This window comes from Polyodon spathula, chromosome 31, assembly GCF_017654505.1.
Source record: "Polyodon spathula isolate WHYD16114869_AA chromosome 31, ASM1765450v1, whole genome shotgun sequence".
Lineage (NCBI taxonomy): Eukaryota > Metazoa > Chordata > Actinopteri > Acipenseriformes > Polyodontidae > Polyodon > Polyodon spathula.
The window spans coordinates 3,136,125-3,156,388 of record NC_054564.1 but is presented as its reverse complement, the minus strand read 5'-3'; the positions used below and the strand labels follow the sequence as shown (position 1 = coordinate 3,156,388).

General features: G+C 39.6%; 2 protein-coding genes across 5 annotated transcripts in view; one reads left to right on the top strand and one right to left on the bottom strand.

Moving 5' to 3' along the window:
• The window catches only part of LOC121303071 (inactive carboxypeptidase-like protein X2), a 79,417-nt gene extending 71,606 nt beyond the window's left edge, over nt 1-7,811 (bottom strand). For 3 of the 4 annotated variants that reach the window (XM_041233484.1, XM_041233486.1, XM_041233488.1), the window contains exons 1-2: nt 7,102-7,811; nt 4,490-4,737 (exon numbers count right to left, since the gene is read on the bottom strand). In XM_041233484.1, coding sequence (XP_041089418.1) covers nt 4,490-4,724 — 235 coding nt within the window. In that variant the 5' untranslated portion in view covers nt 4,725-4,737; nt 7,102-7,811. Of the gene's footprint in view, nt 1-4,489; nt 4,738-7,079 lie in introns of all 4 variants that reach the window. The other variant, XM_041233485.1, reaches the window with a different exon arrangement.
• Nucleotides 1-20,264, top strand: part of rnf122 (ring finger protein 122) — a 241,334-nt gene that overhangs the window by 118,097 nt on the left and 102,973 nt on the right. The window lies entirely within an intron of this gene.

Sequence of the window (20,264 nt, the reverse complement as noted above, 5' to 3'; positions counted from 1 at the left end):
GATTAGATTTACCTGGGACTTCTGATGTATTCAGTGGAGGCAAAATCCTATGTAAGCCCAGAGCAAAACCCCATTCGATATCGCTCGACTTGCTAACTATGAGTTGTGTGGTCCATGCTCTGATGAGCTCTGAAAAACTGATTTCTGTTTGGTCTATGTCAAGTCTCTGACTTTTGAAGACAGTTCTTATTTTTCAATTCATCCTATACTACACTTCTATACTGGAAGGTAAGCATGTATTTCAATTTAATATCTCTCTTATTTTGATGCATTGCTATAAGGTATAGGAATTATGTTTTAGTCTTAAGAGAGTGACATATATATATATATATATATATATATATATATATATATATATATATATATATATATATATATATATGTAGAATGTTCTAGAATTTAGCGGTGGGTGTTTTTAGCTTTTTGCATTTTATAGCCTAAGAGCTAAATACATGATAACCATATTCATATTACTGTATTGAAGTACTAATGCTGTTAAACCTGTAAAAGCACTGAAAATGCCCAGGCTGCCTATTAGCAGAGATCCAAAGTAGCTTGAAACTACTTGATCCATTAAAGCATGTAATAAACCAAAAATAGCACTTGTACTGCTCTGATTCGTTAAATCTTCTAATTAAGAGTTTAAATACTTCAAATACAAGAATTTAAAACAACTGTCATCCTTGAACGTCTCCCCTGAGTTTGAGTGTGCCCAGAGCATATATATCAGTAAAAAGAGTATGTGAGAAAATTCTGACAATCTCAACAGAAAAGTGTTGTATAGTGTAAGATGTATTGAAAGAAATGTCTCTCAACCCCTCTGCTGTTTGGAATTTTTTTTGCTCAGTAGTATTATTATTAATATTTTTAGCAGTAGGAAAATGTGACTGATAACCTGCTTGGAATGGTGACTGTTAAATAAAGCTTTGTTTTGCCTCAGTCCTCTGCAGTTGTTGCTTACTGTATATATCGCAAGCAGCATCAATTACATGTAAATAATCAATGTGTATTTTTATTTTTATTTAAATTATAAAAACATGATTACTGTTCTATATAATGTATTTTAAACAACATGTGAATGTTTTATTCCATTTATAAGGATTACCTGTAAAATAGTAGGATTTTCAATCAAATATAAACTAGTAGCTATGGTGATGGCACCAGTAAATTATGCAAATGAGTACCATCGAAGGTTCGAACCTTCCTTCGGTAATGTGTTCCGAAGCTTCGAAGGTCAAAATGTACCCTTTGTTCCAGCCCTAATTAATTGACTCCTGCATTCATTTTAAGAGGACCATTTTTAGAGATCATTTTTAGAGAGGACAATTTAGAGGCTGTTTTCTAGGCAATCGAGCACACCTTGTACTTGACTTGAAGCATTTTATTTTTATCTGAACCCAGTTTCACCAGTTTTGAGATGCTGTACATTTATAGGCTACAAAAACATTAGGATTATTATGAATTAATTCTGGGTTTGTATTTCTTCAAATCAATACAGAGGAATTACTCAACACAGGATGAATGCCCGTGACAGGGATACCGGACCCACTTCACATGTTTCCATACATCTGGAAAAACTTGCCATGAACATTGTTTACATACATTATTGGGAGTATCAGATTTACATTTTCAAGTACTTGAGGTCACAAGATGTTTACTGTAAATGAACACTTGCTTAAATACCCCTTTTCATTAAACTCATCATTGCCATCCTAGACTATTCTGTACACACTGTTGATATACATCATGGTTACCAAGATTTTTTTCATACTGAGAGCTCTAATTTTGAATTTCCAGCCGTGCCGGAGATCTTGTTACTGACATGCTTGTATTAGCGGTATCCAAATGGTATTTTACATTCTAACCACATGAACAATATCAATTGTAATAATAATAGTAAAAAAAAAATACAAAGGAAAATGTATTTAGACATTTAAAAAGACTAACAATTTTAGACGTTTCTTTCAAGCAGTGTTCAACATTTGTCATGTTTAAGCATTTCCATATGGAGAGATAAAGTATGCAATTATGCAATCAGTGAGTTGCAGTGACTACTAACATACTATAAACTAGCAATTTTGCTAATGTTCAGCTAATGCAGTAGTTGTCTTACCATGTGCAATTTTAAAGCTGTTTGTTCTGGTGAAAACTTTTTTATGAAAGTATAAAGACAAGCAAGCTTTAAAGCAAGCAGGCTCTGTATATGTTGACTGTACTATGCATAAAATGACAGATGTTAATATTACCTGGAAAAGCTAATGTGCTACTGATTACTGGCTCCAAAAAGAAATCTGATTACTTTATTATAGAAGCAATATATTACAGATTAATTAGAAGGGGTTTCCAGATCCTACACTGTTGATAAGCTGTCTTGCTAAACAGGGAGATGCAGCCCTTATATATTGCACAACAAATGCCAGGCATGCGACATACAGAATCAGCACACAATACTATCCACACTACACATCATATAAGCGCTCCTCCATAATGTTAAATCTGCAGCAAAAAAACATTCATCACAGAACAGCCTGAAGGGCAGATGCTATTCGTTATTGCACAAGCTTTCATTTAGATTTGCACAAGCCAAAAATCTGTTTTATTATAAGAGTATTATATTAGAAATCATAGCCTCCTTTAAGTATTTATAAAGAACTGCAGCCAGTTTCCTTATGCCAGCTGAAGGGTTATTATGAAGAGCCAGGGAGTGTGTTATTTTGTCAATTCTATTAGGAATGTGTTTTAAAAGTATGAAACGATCATATTTATTACAATGTTCCAGACTCATGAGTTAAATGTTTGTAAAGTTGGCGCCTGTGTTTGGCAGAAAATATTTTGATGATATAAAAATTGATTGTGTTATGTGATATTTGAAGTGAAAATGTAATAATGTAATGGAATTACAGTATTATTAAAAAGAAAAATACAAACAAATGTTAATAATGCCCTTTTTTGTCCAGCCACACAGAGTTGTGCAGTCCCTATCCTTTCTTTATCTCAAGCACTATGAAGACACTTTGGCTGATCTAGCTTACGTTACATATATCTATGGCAGGTGGCTAGAAGTGAAGATTGCTCTTCAATGCAAAAAATATCCAAACAGCATGCCTACTGCAAAGGTACTGCTGTGGACATCCAGAAATAAAACATTTCAAAGAAAAACTATAACAGGATTTTTGTGAAGTTAGACAATCATACTTCCAGTCTAAAAGTTTACCACAGTAAATTAGCATGGCAGTTTTGTTGTTTTCTATGCTTTCCAATGGTTATGCATTTACCATTGTTTACCATGATTTGCCATGCTTTTATGAGGCTTTACTATACCTATCTGTGCGTTACTATGGTTACATATGCTTTACCATGCTTTTGCTATGCTTTATTACACTTTACTATGCTTTTACTGTGAAAAAAATGTTTGTGTTTTAATGGACTATCAGATTACTAGCTGACCCTGGAGCAGAGTGGCCACCCAGTCAGAACCCACATGTCAGTGGCAAGACCTCCTGAGGTGTCATCTGTCAGGATGGATTTTACTAGGGAGCTGAATTATAGACCTCACAGCCTATAGGCATAGGACAGATCCTGACCTGCCAGTAATTAGGAATAAACTAAAGGCTCACCTGTCTTCATCATCTTTTGAATGGCTAGGTGCTGTAATTCATCGCATACCCTGTTCTCTGTCTCCACCTCATTTCCAGCTGGTCCCTCCCAGCCCTGGTGTCTGTGCTGCTCGGTTTGACTGGGGTTAACTTCAACTCATTTTAACATTTTAAACTTCAGTCAAGTCCTCCCTGATTCTTCTTTGTTCCAGGATAAACAGGTGCGGTTATTTCAGCCTGTCTTCAGAGCTCATTCCTTTAGGCCCTGTGATTAGTCTGGTTTCTCTTTGCTGAACTCTCTTCAAGGGCGCAATGACTTTTTTGTATTGTGTGGACATCTAGCTTATTCAAATCTGTTGTCTATTTTTGATTAGGGGTGATAATTTATTCAGGGACACCAACATATTAAAAGGGGAATACATGACCCTTCCTCTGTAGTTTGTCATTCCTAGAAATTGGATACATATTGAGAGACCTATCCCATAGTATTGAATTTTATTTCATTAATTATACTGCAAGCATAATTATTTGCCAGTGCTTCACTATCGTGATATGGGAAGTATGACAATGTGGCTAAAACTAATATTTTTTAATGTTATTAATATGTTAGTGAGCTAGTTAACATTTAACCAATATGCTCCCCTTAAAATAAGGTATGACCTTAAAATACGCTTTGACCTTATTTTTTAAATTAAATACATGTAAAGTTGGTGTAATTTTCAGGATGTAGTTAGCAGGTTTGTGCTCAAACCAGGCATCAATAGGCTGATATTTTCACATCTGTTTGATTCATTTTGCTTAAGGCATTTGAATAGATGGGTTCAACTTTTAATAAGAGTTTTGATTAGCCTACTACCAGAAGTAAGCAGATCTCAAGTTAAAGTTTCTCCTACCTGCAAGGATTTCTTCGGGAGACTTCTTTGATTTTGTCTTCACAGCCTTCTCCCCAGTGTCCAGGCCGGTATACTCCTGGACCTCCCCCTCCCTCCCCTGTGGGAGGAAGCCCTTTTGGAACTCTGTGATGTTATAATCTGTGAGGACGGCCTGTGAGCTAGCAGGAGCACTCCATGTCAGGAGGACCCCGAGGCAGAGCAGGCCACAGGCACACACTGTAGCTTTCCACTCCATCTTTACTTTAACACTATTGTGGGAAAAATGGCTATATAAATGATAACTCTTTATCTCACTGATCTGACATCAAAATAACAGTGAAATACTGAAAACAGTGAAAGAGTGCAGGTCACTTTACAGTAGCGGATAGTACATGTACTGCACAACTTGCTGTCAACATGGCTTAACTGCGAATTAACTGAATTGTGAATTATCAAATCATGTATATATTCATCACTTAAATATTGTCTAACACTATTATCATGTAAAACCAATGTAATTTTCAATATAGTGTTGTAGTGAAAAGTTTACATACCCCAATGGAAATTTATCATTTTTAGAAATTTCTCAAAAGCAAACAATTTTTGCTTTTGTGGATGAGGAAAAACATTTGCAAGAAATAGATATCTACAATGATTTATTTCACTTTTTTTTTTTGCAAAATTCAAAAAATGCTCATTCAAAAGTATTCATACCCTTTGATCCTATGATAGTATTGTCTACAAGGTGCTAGAAATTTCAATATGATAATGCAGAACCTAATTCTAAAAAAATCTAGAAAATACTGGATTGTAGATGAACATTCTTAGAGTATAGAAGAGTTAGGCATAGGATGATTGCTGTCATAACCAATAATAAGTCAACATGGGGAAAAAGTAAAGAGCTATCTGAAGGCCTTAATCGGAAAATGATGGATATGAGTTCATGTAAAGGTTTTGTGGAGTGATGCGAGATATTGGCTCACACTGATGTTGTTACGTTTGGAGAAAGACTGGTGAGGCGTACAAAGAAAATAACACCATACCCACTGTCAAGCATGGTGGTGGTAATATTCTTCTATGGGGCTTTGTGGCAGAGTGCCCTGCCCTTTTGTGTATTACTGTATTTGTATTATGATTTATCTGGTTGTAGTTGTTGTTATAATTATTTATATATATATATATATGCTTGTATGTGGATGGAAGAAAAGCGTCGGGTATTATTATTATTCTTATTTGTTGTGCGAGACCGGTGAAAAGCTGGGTTTATAATACAGTCACATAAATGTGGTTAAAATCCCCATTCATAAAACCCTCATGCAGAAGTTGACTAATTGTTTCTAATCGGGAGATGGCGACCTGTATAAAAGCCTGCAGCTTTGTGCGTTCATGGAGAGAGTGTTCAGGGAGTAGTGAACGGGAGTAGAGAACGGGAGCAGTGAACGGGAGTAGAGAACGGGAGTAGTGAACGGGAGTAGTGAAGAGAGGTAAAAGAATAATTACAAAAACTGCTAAAAGTGCTGGCTCTACACCAGCACCATACTTATTTTTTATTGATTATTTGTTAGGCCAACATGCTCTCTTGTTTCTGTGTGTTTTGTTTTGTTTAAACTGTTTGTTTATATTATTTAATAAACATACTGCACTCCATAGCGTTTCAGTTTCACCCACCAGTACTGTGTGCGTGTATTCTCTTCCGGGTCTGACGTCACCAGTGCAAGCCATCAGTCACAGGCTGTTTTTCCTCTCATGGCACAGGAAATGTATTTCCAATACATGGTAAAATGGATTCCATAGCATACCAAAAGATATTGGCCAATCAGCGCAACTGGATATTCCAACACAGCAACAATTAAAAGCACCCATCAAAATCTTTTTCAGAATGGTTAAATAAGAATGAAATGAAGGTTCTGGAATGGCCTAGTCAAAGTCATGATCTAAATCTGATTGAGAATCTTTAGTATGAGTTGAAGAAGGCTGTGCATGAGAGAATTCCTCAGAATTTGAATGAATTGGAAGAATTTTGTGTTGAAGAATGGTCAAAAAAACACTAAAGAATCATGCCAAAAGCTCATTGACAAATATCCTAATCATTAAAATAAGTTATTTTTACTAAAGGTGCCTCAACTAGCTATTAATTTCATTTACTGTGTCAGGTTATGAATACTTTGAAATTAGCATTTTTGGAGTTTTGCAAAAGAAATTGCTGAAATAAATAATTGTAGCTATCTATTTTTGTAACTTTTTACCTCATCCACAAAAGCAGACTTTTGCTACTAAAGATTTTTCCTATAATTATTTGTTTTCAATAAATTTATAGAAATTGTAAATTTCCACTGGGGTATGTAAACTTTAGACTACAACTGTATATTCAATGTATTATATTTTATATAATGCTACTTTACATATTCACTCTCAAAATAAAGTCTATGCATATTAAAATAATAATAATAATATAATAATAATAATAATAATAATAATAATAATAATAATAATAATAATAATAATAATAAATCAACTAACAATCCTGGAACATAAATTGGACTGATATAGACTTCTATGAAATATAATTTCAGGTAAAGTGATTTCAAACAAATGAAATAAGGCAGCTCACTTATAAAATATATATACAATACCAGCTGCTGTGATGACCTCAAACTCTCCACAGACTGGTACAGATCAGCGAAGCCCCTTCAGCAGTCCTGCAATGTCCATTTAGAATCAGTCAATATGTGTGACTAAAGCCTGGTGGTTCTGGAGGCTTTCCTATAGTACTCCACACCAGCAGGAAAAACATTCAGAGCGAAAGCTGGGAAAGGAAACAGACTAAGACTATAATACGATCTCTAGAGTGAATATACAGTGTAGACCCCCAGGGGAAATTAAAGTAGTTAATCTGCCGATTCTGCAACTTTTCACAGAACTTTAAATGAATCACTGTTGCCTAAGCGCTCACTCCAAGGAAATTCCTATAGCTTGAAGTAAAGGTGTTGTCAATATTTGGAAAGAAAAGAAAATGTAAATCTCTGTTGCCATGCACTAGGATTCTTAAAAACGCTCAATAATCCCAAATACAGCAGGGCTCCAGGATAAAATAGTGGGAGGGAGATATCCAGGTAGATATTGCAGAGAAAAGTAGAGAAAGTTCCAGTTTATGCAGAATCTGCAGTTATTTGTTGTTCTAGCAATTTACCCCTCTTTTTACTTTTGTTTTTTTTGTTTTTTTTAAAAGCACTCCCTGCTTGAATATGAAGATAACAGGAGAGCTGGAGAAGTATTTAGGAGGGGCTGGTGAGAGCTGCCAAACCCGTCTGTCTTTCCTTAGTCCTCTTGCACCAGTGATTGTCTGCAATGCTGTGGCAGCTGCACATGTCTTTAATACATACAGGAAACCCAAAGCCCAGCCCCTGACTCATTTAACAAGACTACAAAACAGGGCAGAATTACAATGGCTAAGGCAAGGGAGGGGAGTGAGCTGTAAGGTTATAGTCTTCAAGTCTATAGCTAGTTCAAACATATAAATCACTCTGTCACCAGATAAGTATCTGGGAATGACTCAGGATAAGACGAATGGAATAAAAAAATAAATTTCAGGGAAAGGTTGTTTTTTCCCCCTCGTCTAGAGGACAATGGGCAGGTTTGCTGACAGACTTTGTGTGTAAAATACATGCTGACAGACTTTGTGTGTAAAATACATTGTTGATTTTTTAGTTTTTAGCAGCCATCTACCCGCGCCCCCCCCCCCCCCCCCTTTTGACAAAGCCAACAGTGATTTCACCGTGTAACACATTTTTTTTTTTTGTTGTTCCTGGGTAGTAAGTGTTATTTCCTAATTGCTTATGCCTCAAAAGTATAGAAAATGGCTATTATTCCCCACAGACTTTGCTTTTGTGACCAGGACAGTGATATTTTGAAATATCACTATTTCCAATGAGAAAACGGGAGTTTTTGTGTCTTTTCATTCACATAAAGTCAGAAAAAACAACATATGAATCCAAATTAACATGTATTTATACTAAAGTAATACAAAAATGACTACAAAAGATTTAGAAGTGAGTAGTTTTTCGAGATTTACGATTATACTGTAAATTTACAACAATGGTATAGTCCACAGGTATTACAAGTGCAGAAATAATAACCCATAATCACAAGGAGAAAAGAAAAAAGAAAATAAACACTGTTAAGAAAACTTACCTTATTATATGGTGAATATCTTAATGGGACTTATGGTACCTGTTCACAAAAAAATAAACATTTCCACGTGAACTGTCGCTGGTACCCTCCTCAGTCAGCCACCACAGCTATGCCCCATATGCGGGGGTGGGCACTATGTGGCCCGCTGCCCTGTCCATCAGGAGAGGGAGGAGCAGGAGCTGGGGCAGGAGTTTCCACCACCAGCATAGGGAGGTAAACTGCCTCCCCAGCAGCAACAGCAACAGCAGCCAAAGGAGCCACTATGAAAGGCACTATATAAAAATAAAGACTGTTATTATTATTATTATAGATTGAAGCCCTGTGGAACACCACAGACAACTTCCGATAATGACGATTTTACCTCCCCAATAGTGACAAACTGAAACCTATGAGAAAGATAAGATTTGAACCAGGATAGGACAAGGCCAGACAGTCCTACTATGCTTTCAAGATGATTCAGTAGGATGAAATGGTCTACTGTATCAAAGGCAGCACTTAGATCAAGAAGAATTGAAACTGATGGAAAGCCCGAGTCAGAGCTTATCAGCAGATTGTTCACAACTCTGACAAGGGCCATCTTGCTGCTGTAGTGTAGTGCAGTCCTGCTCCTGAGTCTATTCCGTGTGTTGAATTAGGCTGCACGGCTGCTATAGTTGTGATGTAGAATAATAAGGACAGTTCTATAAACTCAGGGTTAGAAGGCACATGTACAGGAGTTCAAATAAATACAGTCTCTGTTTTGAATTATTACATTGGCAATGAGGATAACTTACAAACCAAGAAAGAAAAACGAAAAGGAAAAAAAAAAAAAAAACTGAGACAGAAATACTGCTGTAAACCAGACACAACAAAACCTGCAAACAAAGACCTGGTGGTGATTGAAGCTGATTAATTCTTCAGATAGTAGTTATATTCATTTTCTGGGGGAAAAAAAAACATGGCAACAACAGGACTTCTGACTTCCCAGTTTGATGTAAATGCAGAAGCAACCTCTTTAGAAGTGAAATGGAAAAAATGTATGAGTCGTTTCACAACTTTTCTAACAGCTACTGGTATTAAGGAAGATGAAAGAAAACGTGCTATGCTACTGTACTATGCTGGAGAACAGGTCCAGGACATTTCTGAAACTTTCCCTGCAAGAGGAGATAATGATGATGTAACAGGGAGAGATCTGTGCTGACTCTGCTGGCGTATTCACAGGCTGCAGGAAGAGGGCGGCAGTCGTCCAACAACCGCGTGTGAGTCATGGCAGTGACACGGGGAGGTGGGAAAGTGGGTGTGTGGACTTTCCCCCTCTCTGAATGGCTGAGAGGCACGTCTTGGGAGATTGTTGGTCCTATAAAATAACGCTCTGCTGTTTCCTCAGGTCTGCCCTTATAGACGCGCTGAGAGTGCGGAAACGCTGGTCCCAGACCGAGAACCAGACGGGAAGGAAAAAAGACACAAACGTGTCACAGCGAGACAGTGAGGGCGGGGAACCCTTGGGCAGACCCTTTAAAAGTCTAGTGGAGCAGGCTAGGTAGCTGGCAGCGTAGGACGGAGATCCGGGTTGCACGGGCAGCAGCGACCAGGATATTGCTGCAGAGTGCAGCGCCTTTTATTTGTAGTTTTGTTATTGTGTTATTTTCCCTTGTTATTTTTGCCTTCTGTTTTCATTATTATTTCTTTGAGCACCTTCAAGGGCGCCGGTGTTGTGTACCATCGCTTGGTATGCCCGTGGTTCTGTTTACCATCGTTGGTAAATCAGACCACGGACCCACAGCACCATCTGCGGGATAAACTTGAAAATAGCACCCTGAAAATAAAACTGGGCACCTGTGCGGTGCGTCCAAATCCACCTGTCTGTCTCCTGTGTCAGTGAATTACCCACCACCCTTCCACAGATGATTATAACACTGCAGATGAACTGCTAAATGAATGTTTCAACCCTAAGAGAAATATAAAATATGAAGTATATGTATTTTACAGTCCAGACAGCAAACAGGAGAAACAATTGATGCATATCACACCTGGCTAGCTACCATCTGTGAGTTCATGAATACAAACAGAGAAATCAAATCTCAACATTGTCAATACCTTTTAGAATTTTGAATGCTTGAATCAGGTTGGCGCGTAGTCTTCTTTGTTCAAGACTGAATAGATTCAATTCTTTTAGACTGTCTACATATGACATGCTTTTTAAACCTGGAATAATTCTTCCCTTGATTTAAATTCAACACTTTTCACAATATATCCGAGCATGTTGTTTGCTTTTTTTTATAAATTCCCCACATTATCTGGATGACGACATTTCTGAGTCAACATAAACTCCTAGGTCTTTTTCATAAATTCCAGCTTCAATTTCATTATCTCCCATATGATATTTACCCTCAACTATACACTGTCACACGAATGAAAGGCACCATGATTACTGCTCAGAGAAACGGGCACACCATCACATGGAATTCTTCTCAGTCCAAATTCCTGAGACGTCAGCTTAAGCAAACTTATATACCCCAAGAAGATGAAGGGGAGAAAGATAATGATGATGATCACCTGTGGCAACGTGCCCCGCCCTTGTGTATTTGTGTGTTATATGTTGCGTGTGGTGTGTTATGTTTGTGTATAGGTATTGGTGCACGGGATATAAATGTAGCACGAGTAATTTAAAATACTGTATATAATTGTATTTAGGCACAGGGATTGAACTTCACGTCACGTGCATTTAAAGTAATTGATAGTATGTGATTACGGGGTTGCACAAATTAGTTCACATGCTGGGATTAAAGTGAATAATTAATTATTAATTGAATCCCAGCAGAACATTATATATAGATGCACATTTTACTCACTCAGGGTTGTGTGTTCATGAATGGAGAACGGTTGTGGAGAGGAGAGAATCAAAAACAAAGAAAGAAAGTAAGCAAATAAGTAAATATACCGGGTGCTGGAAGCACCAGCACCGTACTTGCTTTATGTTCAGCGTTTGTCCAGCCTGTTTTTGTTGACTCAGAAATGTCTTCATATAGACAATGTGGGGAAGCTATAAAAAAGGCTAACAAGATGCTCGGATACATTGTGAAAAGTGTTGAATTTAAATCAAGGGAAGTAATGTTAAAACTGTACAATGCACTTGTAAGACCTCATCTTGAATATTGTGTGCAGTTCTGGTCACCTCGCTCTAAAAAAGATATTGCTGCTCTAGAAAGAGTGCAAAGAAGAGCGACCAGAATTATTCCGGGCTTAAAAGGCATGTCATATGCAGACAGGCTAAAAGAATTGAATCTGTTCAGTCTTGAACAAAGAAGACTACGTGGCGACCTGATTCAAGCATTCAAAATTCTAAAAGGTATTGACAGTGCCAAGGGACTTTTTCAGCCTGAAAAAAGAAACAAGGACCAGGGGTCACAAATGGAGATTAGACAAAGGGGCATTCAGAACAGAAAATAGGAGGCACTTTTTTTTTACACAGAGAATTGTGAGGGTCTGGAATCAACTCCCCAGTAATGTTGTTGAAGCTGACACCCTGGGATCCTTCAAGAAGCTGCTTGATGAGATTCTGGGATCAATAAGCTACTAACAACCAAACGAGCAAAATGGGCCGAATGGCCTCCTCTCGTTTGTAAACTTTCTTATGTTCTTATGTTTGTTAGTGTCTATTCATTTTGTTTGTCTGTTTATTTTGGCCTCAAGTGCCGTGTGCTGTTTTTGTTACAACCTTTTATTTTCTGCTTAATAATAAACCGCACAACAGCGCAAATTCAACTCACTCACCACTCTGTGTTTCATTCCCTGGTTCTGACATACCACTGAGCCAGACTGCCACATCACCCAATACACCAAACACCTCCCTCAAAGAATGATGCTCAGCTCCTCAACGGTACCCTCCATGAGCCAGTGGAAGGCCTCACAAAGACTGATTGCTGAACTGTAGCTAAGCGCACGCTTCAGTGCAACAAGACATTTTAAATATAAATAGTTTAGTTGCTGGTTGCATTAGAGACAAAAGTAAAACAAAAAGCTTTTGAAAGCTGTTTGCACAAGAATTGAGCCCTTCAGGTTAGAAAAAAAAAACTTAATCTTGTTCTCTATCTTCGAAAAAGGAAGGGATGTAATATAGTGCAGTCCCACTCCTGGGAGTCTATTTCGTTTGTTGAATTAGACTGCATGGCTACTATAGCTGTGACGGAGAATAATAAGGACAGTTCTATAGAGTCAGGATTAGAAGCCACATGTACAGGAGTCTGTTCAAATAAATATGCATTCATTTTTAACTGCATACAGTTTCTGTTTTAAATTATTACAGGTGCTACGTGCAGCATGAAAACCAGACTGAAACCTTTCGAATTAAGTGTTAGAAATTTTTGTAATTGAATTGCAACAACTCTGTCTAGAACCTTATCTAAGAATGGTAGGGCAGATTAGCCTATAGTTACTGAGGACTTTAGGGCCCAAATTTTGTTTCTTAAGCATAGGCTTTACCACCGCAACATTAAGTGGAACTATACCATGAAACTGGATAACCAAGAAGACATTTCTCTATTCCACAGCCCTTTAATCATCTCCTTATATCATTAGGCAACTGATTGTCTTTACTTTGAACAGCCTCTCAAGGTACAGCAAGATAGCAGCCTCCCTTGCATGTTCATGCACACCTATTAGAGTCCCTAGTGCTTTCTGTACAGACGCTGCATAACATTTCTTCTGAAAGACATACCCACAAACCAACATGGAGTCTGTTACTCCAAAAAGAAAAAAAAAGTATGCATGTATGTATGTAAATATGTATTGTGAGAGAAGTTGCTTCTCGCAGGTTCTTTTTCCAGCACTTTATTGACCCAGACACACACAGGACTTGAGCTTTCAAAGCACAGTTGCATTATTTTTTAATTTTTAAACAAAATAAACAAACTGAAAACAAAATCTAACTCCATTCGGAGTACTGACTGAACACTTTTTCTTTTTCAACCTGACTAACCAACGAGGCAGCTAATCTGGTTACTGGTAATAAAAAGAATACACATTACCCAAAACAACAAGCACATTAAACAAAAGGTTCTCCACACTTCCTTTGTTTCCTTTAATGGCTGAACACCCTCACAGCGGGCTTTCCACTCTGCAGCCTGTGTCCTTCTGAGGAATGCAGCCCTGTGCTCCACAGGACTACACTCTATTTGCTCCTTGTCTCACAGTATGTATGTATAGCAATGATAAAAGAAACATAATAAATTCAATGAGAAACGGTTCAACCACAAGTCTTTTTTAATGTTGTTTGAATGCTAGTTGTAACATTTGTCATTTAATTTATAAGCAGTTATAGTGGCAGTTGTACATTGTTTAAAGTTACAAATTTGGTACGTTAAAATACCTTCCTGACACCCAGATACCAAATAACCATCATAAACGTCCTGGTTTCTTCTGTCTCTTTTCTATCACATCATTTTAAATCACTGGTGGGAACTGTTTGCTTTGTAAGCCTGTGCTCTTGCTTATTGCCCCAACACAGGTAATAGAGAAAATAAATGAAAATGCACTTTCCTGGACTGAATTTGCTGCAGGAAGCTTGTATCAAAGATTGTATACTAATTTACTACAGCCTCCCTCAATTGGTCGAAAACAGATACTAAGAATTATTATTATTATTATTTTTTTTAATTGCATATTACTTTTCAAACAAAACAAACATTATAGACTGCATGGAAACAGTTGGCCTGTCCAATTCTCATTCTGGTAACTTTGATGAAATACAGTACCTTTTAATAGAGACTGCCAAGAATCAATTTTACAACCTTTTAAATGCAAACAATGTGGTGGAAGTAACGAGGCCACTGGGATTGCTATTCCTGTCTTCCTGTTGTTGAAGGCTGAGGAGCTCCAAATCTGTGGGGTTTCTAACAGAGAGACAGACATGCTTTTGGACCGCCCCTCCTATCTCCACTTAACATGTGCTGTTGCGTCACTGGAAAATTCACATCCTTTTACAATAAATTTACAAAAGCATTGAAAAGTTAATTAGGAAATTAAATAAATGGGCTGAGTAACTGAACAAGACAAGGCAGATTAGAAGTTTTGTCTTGTTAACTTTTGATCTGGCACATCGACAGCTGTGTTCTCTCTTGCTTTCCATGCTCTTTAAGCCTGATATCTGTTATTAGCTGTTGTGTCTTTGCTACCTCTACCTTTTTTAACTTTTTTTTTTACTGTACATAATGTATTAAGCATTGTTTTTTTACTGTATCTCATAAAGCGCTTTGTGATGGTGGTCCACTATGAAAGGTGCTATATAAAATAAAGATTGATTGATTAATTGATTGATTGATACAGTCTTGTTCCCATGAGACATTCATCAGAACACAAAGGAGATGCCCTGCCTCCCCAGAGACCACAACAAAGGCTAGCAGGCTCTCTAGGTACAAATGGAAAAGGTTCCCTTTGCTGATAACAAGATTTCCTCCTTCTGTATCGTGTTATAAAAACGGTCTGGCACAGGCTCAGGAAGCTCTGTCACAGCTTGCAGCGCAAATAGTTTCTATCTGCTCATGTTGAATCAGGGCCAAGACCGTCCTGGGGCTAAAAGGCATTGACTGAACTACAGGAGTGTGTTGAGAGGAAGGGAATGTACAATAATTAACACGGCACTGACACCCTGCAGGCTTTCAGAGACGGGAGCATTCCAAATCACTTCTACTAATATATATAAAAAAAAATATATATATATATATATATATATATATATATATATATATATTTTTCAGGGAACATAAAAAAGGTACAATGTCAAAAATACATATGAAAGGCCTGTGTTTTAAGATAAGTAGGCTTCCATTTAGATGTACTGTAGTTGGTTTTGTTGGTACAGTACTATGTTTTCAACAGAAGTATTTTATTTCAGAATGACATGATTCTGAATATATTACCTGCTACAAGAGATGACATGGATTGTAATACAGTACATACTTTTAAATCCGGTAAGTATTGTATTAGTATGTAAAATCATTAGGTTACTTCAGTAATCCTTTTTCCCTGAAAGACAAGACGACCACCAAGACATTACGTATGGGATATGCCTGTCCATTGGGTAGGTATTGCTGAGCTCTCTATACCAGAGCTGCCAATAGGCCCCTTCCTGTGATGATGCACTCGGTTTCACCCACCGAAGGGATATAACTGCTATCCAAAGGAAGCCATTTCTCTTTTTCTGTCGAACCCGTGAGGGCGACCGCTACGTCATGGTTGGTGGTCGTCTTCTCTTTCAGGGAACCAGGGTTACGGAAGTAACCTAACATTCCCTTTCAATTCAAAGACGACCACCAAGACATTACGTATGGGATAATGTATACCAGAGCCGTCACGAGGGAGAAGGAATGGCACACAAGCATTGTCTAACCAAGAGGTCAGCGGTGTGAAGTTACACCCTCAAGGACCCTTGTGCCTACAAAAGACAAGGCAGGGTCTACCACATTAAGATGATAGAACCTGGAGAAAGTGTGCGGCCCAAGATGTAGCCAACCCTCTAGTGGAGTGTGCGGCTATCCTACCAGATCGTGGCAAGCCAGCACCATTATACGCAGTCGAGACTGTGTCCACAGTCCAAATTGACAGATGCTGCTTAGGGAGGGGCTGTCCTATCTGTGTCCCATGACAGACAAAGAACTTGTCAGATTGACGCAGCACTCTTGTCCTATGCACACAGCATCTCAATGCCTGCACTGGGCAAAGGAAATTCAATCTTTTACTCTGTTGAAGCAAACAGAGGTGGATGGAAGGACTCTGATTCCACAGACTGATTATTGTTGAAGGCTATGATCACCTTGGGGAGGAGGGTTGGTGCGCAGACACACTCTGTTGCCATCCTCCCAAATATGCATGCAGGAGCTGTGCACAAACAGTGCCTGCAGCTCACTGACCCGCTTAGTGGAGGTGATAGCCCAGGAGAAAGCTGTCTTTATAGACAAGTATTTCAGCTCAATGGAGTGTATGGGCCTAAACGGGGCCTTTGTGAAAGACTCCAATACAATATTACAGCTCAATTCTGTCAATGTGATAAAATAATTAATATAGTACATTGAAAAGAAAATGCAACTGGAATTATACTCAGTGGTTCCTTGAAGCTTAGACTTTTGGTCTGCTGGTTTGGAAACTCAATCTGTTGAAGTGTCCAGTACAAAACTCTCCTCTCCACAACAAAATCTTCAATCCCACTTTGGAACAAACTGAGCAACAAAGCTTTCAATTCTCAAGAGAATCAACAAACAGCTCTTGTCTGTTCTGTCCTCTTCGCTGAATGTTTAGTTACACCGGTAGCAGGGCACGATTTCTTTTGGATACTGCGGTTTTCGGTGTACAGCAGACCCAGACTGGTTTGTCTGATAACAGTCGCTGTAAGTTTTATGGCTGTCTTCTAGCCAGGCCTCAGTCTCATTGCTTGTGGTTGTTGACTCGCTGGCAGCTTGCTTCCTCGTCTTGGGTCTGTTTTCAGATTTCGTGATTCCGTTTTTAGGCAGAGTCCCGGAGTTGCATCTTTAGCAGAGTGACAGCACCTTGTTTAGCATTCGATGTGGAGCGCAACATGTGGAGTTTTGCGTTGATATTTATAGTCTTTTCACCCTGCTGAGTAGCCACTTTCATGAGGTCATTTCTTTATCTTGCCTTTTAAACTCGTTTGTCTGCTTACTTTCATCCAGCAGCTTGTTGTTTCAGTTAGGACTTGTTGACATCTATATTTTATGTCTTCCTTGCACCAAACTGTTTGTGTTTGCAGTTTTGGGGTCTTCTCACTGTCCTTTCAACCTACCCAGTCCAGATGCCCTCCTCCTAGAACTGGTCATCTTCAGTTCATTATTCCTGCCAGGAACCAAAGTGCCTTTTTTCTTAAGACACAGCAGTTTGTACTTTTTCCTAAGACACAGCAGTTTCATTAATTAGTCCAGTTATATCATTAATATACGTTCACGTATTATCAGGGAATAATACAGGGAATATGTCCACAGACCCCTGGTCCTAGTTTCTTTTTTCCAGTTGAAAAAGTCCCCTGGGTTGTCAATATCTTTTAGAATTTTGAATGAATAGACTGAATAGATTAAGTTCTGTGTTTACACCATCACAAGCACTGCTGTGTTGCTTAGAACTGCTCAACCAAATTTTGGGAGTTGTTTGTGGACTAGAGGCTGCGAACTACTTCTCTAGATATGTCAAAACACTGCGATTCACCCCACTGAACTCCCACCTGGTCCACCAGTTCTGCCCTTTGGCATTGTGATGCTATTTCAGGATATAAACTGAACCATGGCATGACAGAGGTCCTGCCTAAAACATTCTAGAACATCACCACCAAATTTAAATGCCAATGACGCAAATTTAACCCAGCATGCTTGCTAAAAAAGACTGAACTGTTTTGTAAATGTCAGTTTATCAGCCAAGATGATTATTGGTTGTTAGTTGCGCTGGAAATTAATTATATCCTCTGGTTACTTAGTAAAGCCTGGCCACTCAGCATTTGAAAGGCTGCACAAAACATGGCAATAAACAGGTTTATGAGATGATATTAAGAGAGGTAAATTCTCAAAGAACATATGGTGCATGGCAAGTTGTTTTTGAAAAATTGTGATAATAAACAGGGCATGATATTAACAAGGTGATATAAAATGGGTTCATCTGTATAAAATTATATTACAAAAAATGTCCTACCCTCGAGAATGTCATACCGTCGAGAATGTTTTCAGTCTGGATACTTAAGTCTTGCTTCAGCATTCTCCACCTTGACCTCCTTCCTCTGGGCTGGCAAGAAACCATAACGTGCTTATGGAAAACTAATCAGTCCAAAAGGCTTAACCCTTTCAGGACCAGGGTTAAGTTCCTCCCTGCCAGTAAAACATGTGAGAAATTCTCAGTGTGCTTTCTCCTAGGGATGCTGGTCCGCCGTTGCCTACCGTTCCGAGAGCCGGAGGGTCCAGCGTCGCCGGAGGGTCCAGCGTCGCCGGAGGGTCCAGCGTCGCCGGAGGGTCCAGCATCGCCAGCGTCGCCAGAGGGTACAGCGTCGCCAGGGGGTCCAGCACCGCCAGAGGGTCCAGCGTCGCCAGTGCCGCCAGAGGGTCCAATGTCGCCAGCGTCGCCAGAGGGGCCAGGGATTCCCGCGTCGCCAGGGGGTCCAGAGGGAGCCGGGCCGCCGTTCCCGTCTCCGCCACCAGAGGGAGCCGGGCCGCCGTTCCCGCCTCCGCCGCCAGAGGGAGCCGGGCCACCGTTCCCGCCTCCGCCACCAGAGGGAGCCGGGCCGCCGTTCCCGCCTCCGCCACCAGAGGGAGCCGGGCCGCCGTTCCCGCCTCCCGTCCCGCCACCAGAGGGAGCCGGGCCGCCGTTCCCGCCTCCGCCGCCAGAGGGAGCCGGGCCACCGTTCCCGCCTCCGTCAACAGATGGGAGCCGGGCCGCCGTTCCCACCTCCGTCAACAGAGGGAGCCGGGCCGCCGTTCCCGCCTCCGTCAACAGATGGGAGCCGGGCCGCCGTTCCCGCCTCCGTCAACAGAGGGAGCCGGGCCGCCGTTCCCGCCTCCGTCAACAGAGGGAGCAGGGCCGTCGTTCCCGCCTCCGTCAACAGAGAGTTCCCGGTCACGAGGGTTCAGTCCCGCTGGGAGGATGCCAGATGGGGAACATGATATTCCACACAGACGTCTCCCCATCCCAGGAGCGGACAAAGAACTTTGGGACTTGAGGGGGGAGGTGGACGTTGGGGCCATGTGTGCTTGGCACAAGGGGGTGTATATGTGACGGGGAACTGCCCTGTCTATATGAATGTGTTTGGAACTGGCAGGGAGGGGGTTAAATTCCTCCCTGCCAGGAAAACATGTGAGAATGTGGCTGGAGCTCTAATTGAATGATCAGTAATTATTGATTAATTGGGCTCCAGCCACAGGGGATAAAAGCCAGGGGAGAGGCGCTGGCTTGGGGGGGGGGGGGGGGGGTTGCTTTGTGTTGGAGAGTTTTGTGTTAAAAGACTTGGATCCTGACCGTTTATTTTGTAAGTTCACTTTGATTATTTGTGTTTGAACCTCTTTCTGTTGGCCCTTGTGCCTGTTTATTTGATTATTTTATTTAATAAAGAACTTTATTTTTCACTATACATTGTCTCTGAGCCTCAGCCCTCTGTCATCCTGTCACAGTACCATACAAACTTTTTGCTTTTTTTTCAACACTATCAGCCTGAGTTTCAGAAGGCGCATTTTAGAGAGAAAAACAAGTCAGTGCACATGTAGTTGTATCAATTGGAAAAAGGAAAAGAAAAATACCTTCTTAGCCACCCAAGTTGAGCTTTTGCTCCATGATATTTTAACACATCAAACTGTTATTTATGTAAGGTCTGGAGCCACTTCTAATTTTAAAATACAGAAGGATTCAACCAAAAAACAAACACAACCTCTCATAAAAAATAAAGAAGTCAAAAAAAGATTCTGGGACCTAAAGTTGTGACGCACCCCTTAGTCTCTGTAAGTCACTTTGGATAAAAGCATCTGCTAAATGACTAAAAATAATAATAATAATAATAATAATAATAATAATAATAATAATAAATAGAACTGCTAGGCAGTTTTATGGCTCCACAGCCCCAGTATCAGTACCCATCTAAGCATCTTTA